This window comes from Penaeus chinensis, chromosome 9, assembly GCF_019202785.1.
Source record: "Penaeus chinensis breed Huanghai No. 1 chromosome 9, ASM1920278v2, whole genome shotgun sequence".
Classification (NCBI taxonomy): Eukaryota; Metazoa; Arthropoda; class Malacostraca; order Decapoda; family Penaeidae; genus Penaeus; species Penaeus chinensis.
This window is the reverse complement of record NC_061827.1, coordinates 35107768-35115267: the sequence shown is the minus strand read 5'-3', so window position 1 is coordinate 35115267 and position 7500 is coordinate 35107768. Positions and strand designations below refer to the sequence as shown.

The window sequence follows — 7500 nt, the reverse complement described above, 5'->3', positions numbered from 1 at the left end:
GGGTTTGGGTGTGGTTCAGTGAGGGTTTGGGTGTGGTTCAGTGAGGGTTTGGGTGTGGTTCAGCTGAGGGTTTGGGTGTGGTTCAGTGAGGGTTTGGGTGTGGTTCAGTGAGGGTTTGGGTGTGGTTCAGTGAGGGTTTGGGTGTGGTTCAGTGAGGGTTTGGGTGTGGTTCAGTGAGGGTTTGGGTGTGGTTCAGTGAGGGTTTGGGTGTGTTCAGTGAGGGTTTGGGGTGTGGTTCAGTGAGGGTTTGGGTGTGGTTCAGTGAGGGTTTGGTGTGGTTCAGTGAGGGTTTGGGTGTGGTTCAGTGAGGGTTTGGGTGTGGTTCAGTGAGGGTTTGGGTGGGTTCAGCGAGGGTTTGGGTGTGGTTCAGTGAGGTTTGGGTGTTCAGTGAGGGTTGTGGTAAGTGAGGTTTGGTGTGGTTCAGGAGGGTTTGGGTGGTTCAGCGAGGGTTTGGGTGTGGTTCAGCGAGGGTTTGGGTGGTTCAGTGAGGGTTTGGGTGTGGTTCAGTGAGGGTTTGGTGTGGTTCAGTGAGGGTTTGGGTGGTTCAGTGAGGGTTTGAGTGTGGTTCAGTGAGGGTTTGGGTGTGGTTCAGTGAGGGTTTGGGTGTGGTTCAGTGAGGGGTTGGGTGTGGTTCAGTGAGGGTTTGGGTGTGGTTCAGTGAGGGTTTGGGTGTGTTCAGTGAGGGTTTGGGTGTGGTTCAGTGAGGGTTTGGGTGTGGTTCAGTGAGGGGTTTGGGTGGTTCAGTGAGGGTTTGGGTGTGGTTCAGTGAGGGTTTGGGTGTGGTTCAGTGAGGGTTTGGGTGTGGTTCAGTGAGGGTTTGGGTGTGGTTCAGTGAGGGTTTGGGTGTGGTTCAGTGAGGGTTTGGGTGTGGTTCAGTGAGGGTTTGGGTGTGGTTCAGTGAGGGTTTGGGTGTGGTTCAGTGAGGGTTTGGGTGTGGTTCAGTGAGGGTTTGGGTGTGGTTCAGTGAGGGTTTGGGTGTGGTTCAGTGAGGGTTTGGGTGTGGTTCAGTGAGGGTTTGGGTGTGGTTCAGTGAGGGTTTGGGTGTGGTTCAGTGAGGGTTTGGGTGGTTCAGTGAGGGTTTGGGTGTGGTTCAGTGAGGGTTTGGGTGTGGTTCAGTGAGGGTTTGGGTGTGGTTCAGTGAGGGTTTGGGTGTGGTTCAGTGAGGGTTTGGGTGTGGTTCAGTGAGGGTTTGGGTGTGGTTCAGTGAGGGTTTGGTGTGGTTCAGTGAGGGTTTGGGTGTGGTTCAGTGAGGGTTTGGGTGTGGTTCAGTGAGGGTTTGGGTGTGGTTCAGTGAGGGTTTGGGTGTGGTTCAGTGAGGGTTTGGGTGTGGTTCAGTGAGGGTTTGGGTGTGGTTCAGTGAGGGTTTGGGTGTGGTTCAGTGAGGGTTTGGGTGTGGTTCAGTGAGGGTTTGGGTGTGGTTCAGTGAGGGTTTGGGTGTGGTTCAGTGAGGGTTTGGGTGTGGTTCAGTGAGGGTTTGGGTGTGGTTCAGTGAGGGTTTGGGTGTGGTTCAGTGAGGGTTTGGGTGTGGTTCAGTGAGGGTTTGGGTGTGGTTCAGTGAGGGTTTGGGTGTGGTTCAGCGAGGGTTTGGGTGTGGTTCAGTGAGGGTTTGGGTGTGGTTCAGTGAGGGTTTGGGTGTGGTTCAGTGAGGGTTTGGGTGTGGTTCAGTGAGGGTTTGGGTGTGGTTCAGTGAGGGTTTGGGTGTGGTTCAGTGAGGGTTTGGGTGTGGTTCAGTGAGGGTTTGGGTGTGGTTCAGTGAGGGTTTGGGTGTGGTTCAGTGAGGGTTTGGGTGTGGTTCAGCGAGGGTTTGGGTGTGGTTCAGTGAGGGTTTGGGTGTGGTTCAGTGAGGGTTTGGGTGTGTTCAGTGAGGGTTTGGGTGTGGTTCAGTGAGGGTTTGGGTGTGGTTCAGTGAGGGTTTGGGTGTGGTTCAGTGAGGGTTTGGGTGTGGTTCAGTGAGGGTTTGGGTGTGGTTCAGTGAGGGTTTGAGTGGTTCAGTGAGGGTTTGAGTGTGGTTCAGTGAGGGTTTGGGTGTGGTTCAGTGAGGGTTTTGGTGTGGTTCAGTGAGGGTTTGGGTGTGGTTCAGTGAGGGTTTGGGTGGTTCAGTGAGGGTTTGGGTGTGGTTCAGTGAGGGTTTGGGTGTGGTTCAGTGAGGGTTTGGGTGTGGTTCAGTGAGGGTTTGGGTGTGGTTCAGTGAGGGTTTGGGTGTGGTTCAGTGAGGGTTTGGGTGTGGTTCAGTGAGGGTTTGGGTGTGGTTCAGTGAGGGTTTGGGTGTGGTTCAGTGAGGGTTTGGGTGTGGTTCAGTGAGGGTTGGTGGTTCAGTGAGGGTTTGGGTGTGGTTCAGTGAGGGTTTGGTGTGGTTCAGTGAGGGTTTGGGTGTGGTTCAGTGAGGGTTTGGGTGTGGTTCAGTGAGGGTTTGGGTGTGGTTCAGTGAGGGTTTGGGTGTGGTTCAGTGAGGGTTTGGGTGTGGTTCAGTGAGGGTTTGGGTGTGGTTCAGTGAGGGTTTGGGTGTGGTTCAGTGAGGGTTTGGGTGTGGTTCAGTGAGGGTTTGGGTGTGGTTCAGTGAGGGTTTGGGTGTGGTTCAGTGAGGGTTTGGGTGTGGTTCAGTGAGGGTTTGGGTGTGGTTCAGTGAGGGTTTGGGTGTGGTTCAGTGAGGGTTTGGGTGTGGTTCAGTGAGGGTTTGGGTGTGGTTCAGTGAGGGTTTGGGTGTGGTTCAGTGAGGGTTTGGGTGTGGTTCAGTGAGGGTTTGGGTGTGGTTCAGTGAGGGTTTGGGTGTGGTTCAGTGAGGGTTTGGGTGTGGTTCAGTGAGGGTTTGGTGTGGTTCAGTGAGGGTTTGGGTGTGGTTCAGTGAGGGTTTGGGTGTGGTTCAGTGAGGGTTTGGGTGTGGTTCAGTGAGGGTTTGGGTGTGGTTCAGTGAGGGTTTGGGTGTGGTTCAGTGAGGGTTTGGGTGTGGTTCAGTGAGGGTTTGGGTGTGGTTCAGTGAGGGTTTGGGTGTGGTTCAGTGAGGGTTTGGGTGTGGTTCAGTGAGGGTTTGGGTGTGGTTCAGTGAGGGTTTGGGTGTGGTTCAGTGAGGGTTTGGGTGTGGTTCAGTGAGGGTTTGGGTGTGGTTCAGTGAGGGTTTGGGTGTGGTTCAGTGAGGGTTTGGGTGTGGTTCAGTGAGGGTTTGGGTGTGGTTCAGTGAGGGTTTGGGTGTGGTTCAGTGAGGGTTTGGGTGTGGTTCAGTGAGGGTTTGGGTGTGGTTCAGTGAGGGTTTGGGTGTGGTTCAGTGAGGGTTTGGGTGTGGTTCAGTGAGGGTTTGGGTGTGGTTCAGTGAGGGTTTGGGTGTGGTTCAGTGAGGGTTTGGGTGTGGTTCAGTGAGGGTTTGGGTGTGGTTCAGTGAGGGTTTGGGTGTGGTTCAGTGAGGGTTTGGGTGTGGTTCAGTGAGGGTTTGGGTGTGGTTCAGTGAGGGTTTGGGTGTGGTTCAGTGAGGGTTTGGGTGTGGTTCAGTGAGGGTTTGGGTGTGGTTCAGTGAGGGTTTGGGTGTGGTTCAGTGAGGGTTTGGGTGTGGTTCAGTGAGGGTTTGGGTGTGGTTCAGTGAGGGTTTGGGTGTGGTTCAGTGAGGGTTTGGGTGTGGTTCAGTGAGGGTTTGGGTGTGGTTCAGTGAGGGTTTGGGTGTGGTTCAGTGAGGGTTTGGGTGTGGTTCAGTGAGGGTTTGGGTGTGGTTCAGTGAGGGTTTGGGTGTGGTTCAGTGAGGGTTTGGGTGTGGTTCAGTGAGGGTTTGGGTGTGGTTCAGTGAGGGTTTGGGTGTGGTTCAGTGAGGGTTTGGGTGTGGTTCAGTGAGGGTTTGGGTGTGGTTCAGTGAGGGTTTGGGTGTGGTTCAGTGAGGGTTTGGGTGTGGTTCAGTGAGGGTTTGGGTGTGGTTCAGCGAGGGTTTGGGTGTGGTTCAGCGAGGGTTTGGGGTGGTTCAGTGAGGGTTTGAGTGTTTCAGTGAGGGTTTGGGTGTGGTTCAGTGAGGGTTTGGGTGTGGTTCTGTGAGGGTTTGGGTGGTTCAGTGAGGGTTTGAGTGTTTCAGTGAGGGTTTGGGTGTGGTTCAGTGAGGGTTTGGGTGTGGTTCAGTGAGGGTTTGGGTGTGGTTCTGTGAGGGTTTGGGTATGGTTCAGCGAGGGTTTGGGTGTGGTTCAGCGAGGGTTTGGGTGTGGTTCAGTAAGGGTTTGGGTGTGGTTCAGTGAGGGTTTGGGTGTGGTTCAGTGAGGGTTTGGGTGTGGTTCAGTGAGGGTTTGGGTGTGGTTCAGTGAGGGTTTGGGTGGTTCAGTGAGGGTTTGGGTGTGGTTCAGTGAGGGTTTGGGTGTGGTTCAGTGAGGGTTTGGGTGTGGTTCAGTGAGGGTTTGGGTGTGGTTCAGTGAGGGTTTGGGTGTGGTTCAGTGAGGGTTTGGGTGTGGTTCAGTGAGGGTTTGGGTGGTTCAGTGAGGGTTTGGGTGTGGTTCAGTGAGGGTTTGGGTGTGGTTCAGTGAGGGTTTGGGTGTGGTTCAGTGAGGGTTTGGGTGTGGTTCAGTGAGGGTTTGAGGGTTTCTGTGAGGGTTTGGATGTGGTTCAGTGAGGGTTTGGGTTTGGTTCAGTGAGGGTTTGAGTGTGGTTCAGTGAGGGTTTGGGTGTGGTTCAGTGAGGGTTTGGGTGTTTCTGTGAGGGTTTGGGTGTGGTTCTGTGAGGGTTTGGGTGTGGTTCAGTGAGGGTTTGGGTTTGGTTCAGTGAGGGTTTGGGTGTGGTTCAGTGAGGGTTTGGGTGTGGTTCAGTGAGGATTTGAGGGTTTTAGTGAGGTTTTGAGTGTATTTCGGTGAGGTTTTGAGTGTGTTTCAGTATTTCGTTCCAATACCTTTTCGGATTTTTTTCCAGCGATATTAACCCATCCCAAATCCGTCCGCAGAAAATCCGAGCCTGGCGTCCAATACATGGAAATATTCTGTACCCTCGGCGAACTGGACAAGGAATCGCAGGTCATAGTTCAACTGAGGTCACGAATCGTTCAAAACTCGCTGGCAGAGGTGATTGTCATCGTGCTGTTGTTGTTTTTGCTTTTGTTGTTAGTGTTATTATTAGTAATAGTTCTAGTATTCTAATAGTATTAATTATTGTTATTAGTAGTAGGTCTAGTAGTATCAATTCTCATTATTATCATTGTTATTATTATTCATCTTCTATTATTAGTATTATGATTGATTTTCATTGTTATTAGTCTTTTTAACATTATTAATCAAATTATTCTTCTATTCTTGTTGTTGTTATTATTTATATAGTTTTTATTTTCATCATTTATATTATTATTAATATTATTATTATTATAATTATAATTATTATTAGAAGTAGCTGTAGCTCAACACTAATAGTAATAATGATACTGGCTATAATAATGACAATAATAATAATAATAATAATGATAATAATAATAATAATAATGACCATAATAACAACAACAACAACAACAACAATAATAATAATAATAATAATAATGATATTAATACTAAATGAATGAGATACGCTAACAAATAATCAAACAAACAAAACAAAAGCAACCAGTCCAGCCATCAACCATTAACAAAGATCACCATCATTCACCACCCTTCTTCACCCTTCTTCACCCTTCTTCACCATTCTTCGCCATTCTTCACCATTCTTCACCCTTCTTCACCATTCTTCACCATTCCTCGCCATTCTTCGCCATTCTTCACCATTCTTCACCATTCTTCACCCTTCTTCACCATTCTTCACCATTCTTCGCCATTCTTCACCATTCTTCACCATTCTTCTTCACCATTCTTCACCATTCTTCTTCACCATTCTTCACCATTCTTCTTCACCATTCTTCACCATTCTTCGCAGATATCGTTTAAAGGAGGCTTAGTCAACTCCTCGGTCGGGGTCCAAGTGATGCATCTGCCCCTGAACGCCACGCGGCCCTCGCCAGTGGAGACTTCTGTCAGCACTTCTATTTCTAGCTTGCCTTCAGGAACGGTAGGTGGGAGGGTTTTGGGAGGGTGGGAGGGTTTTGGGAGGGTGGGTGGGTTTGGGTGGGCGGGTGGGTGGGTGGGTGTTTGATGGCAGCGAGTCGGGTGTTATTATTTATTATTGTTATTATTATTATCATCATTATTATTGCTACTGTTGTTGTTCTTGCTATTATTATCTTTATCATCATTGTTTTTATCATTCTTATTCTTCTGACCATCACTGTCATTGTTATTATTACCATTATTATTGTTATTATTATTTGTTTTCAATCATTAATATGTTCATCCTCATGCTCATTATTAACATTTCCTATTGTGTTTATTATTGGCCTTCATTATCATTAGCATTATTATCATCATTAATGTATTATCATGATTGATAGAGTGATGGAACCAGAGGTATTTATTGGATTGTATATTTTGACTTTTTCTTCTTCATATTCATCATCTTCCTTTTCATCTTCACTTTCATCAGCTTGAACCTTAATTTTGTTTTTCTTTTCCAATTTTACCTTCATTATCTTCACCTGAATCGTCTTCATTTTCACTTTCATCTCCATCATCATTTTCATCCTCGTCTTCACATTCATCGTCATCTTCATTTTCACCTTCAGCCTCATATTCATTTTCACTTTCAGCTTCATCTTCTTCATTGTTATTTGACTTTCATCTCCATCATCATCTTCATTTTCACCTTCATCCTCATCTTCATTACCATTATCATTTTAAATGTCATTTTCGTTTTAATTTTAATTTCCATCATCATCATCATCATCATCATCATCATCATCATCATCATCATCATCATCATCATCATCATCATCATCATCATCATCATCATCATCATCATCTCCCTCTTCATCTCCCCCCTCATCCTCTGAATCATCATCTTCATTTTCACTTTCACCTCCATCATCATCCTCTTCATCTTCGCCTCCCTCTTCTCCCTCGTCCTCTTCACATTCATCACATCTTCACTTATCCTTTCATCAACTCCATCATCTTCTTCACCCTCATTGTCTCCATCTTCATCTTCATCTTCACCTTCATGTTCATATTCATCATTACTCTCCGCCTCCTCCTCATCCTCTTCACCTTCACTTTTACTTTCTTCCTCATCTTCATCTTCGCTTTATTTGTTGTCCTCATTCTCTACATCTTCATCTTTACATTCATCATCTTTATTTTCACTTTATTTTCCATCGTCATCCTCTTCATTTTTCACTTTTCATCTTCATCATCTACTTCACTCTCCTCATCTTCACTCTCACCCTTTTCATATTCAGCATCTCCCTCCCTTTTACTTTCACCTCCTTCATCACCCTCACCCTCTTGATATTCATCATCCTCACCTTCACTTTCACCTCCATCACCATCCTCTCCACCATCACCTTCACCCTCTTGATATTCATCATCCTCACCTTCACTTTCACCTCCGTCACCTTCACCCTCTTGGTATTCATCATCCTCACCTTCACTTTCACCTCCATCCTCTCCCTCATTCACCATCCCGCTCTCCGCCTTC

At 47.8% G+C, this 7500-nt stretch overlaps 1 protein-coding gene across 1 annotated transcript in view; it reads left to right on the top strand.

Annotated features, from left to right (window-relative positions):
- Positions 1-7500, top strand: part of LOC125028755 (integrin alpha-8-like) — a 31207-nt gene that overhangs the window by 19841 nt on the left and 3866 nt on the right. The window contains exons 16-17 of the mRNA XM_047618237.1: positions 4895-5012; positions 5848-5979. Of these exons, the coding sequence (XP_047474193.1) occupies positions 4895-5012; positions 5848-5979 (250 nt within the window). The remainder of the gene's footprint in view (positions 1-4894; positions 5013-5847; positions 5980-7500) is intronic.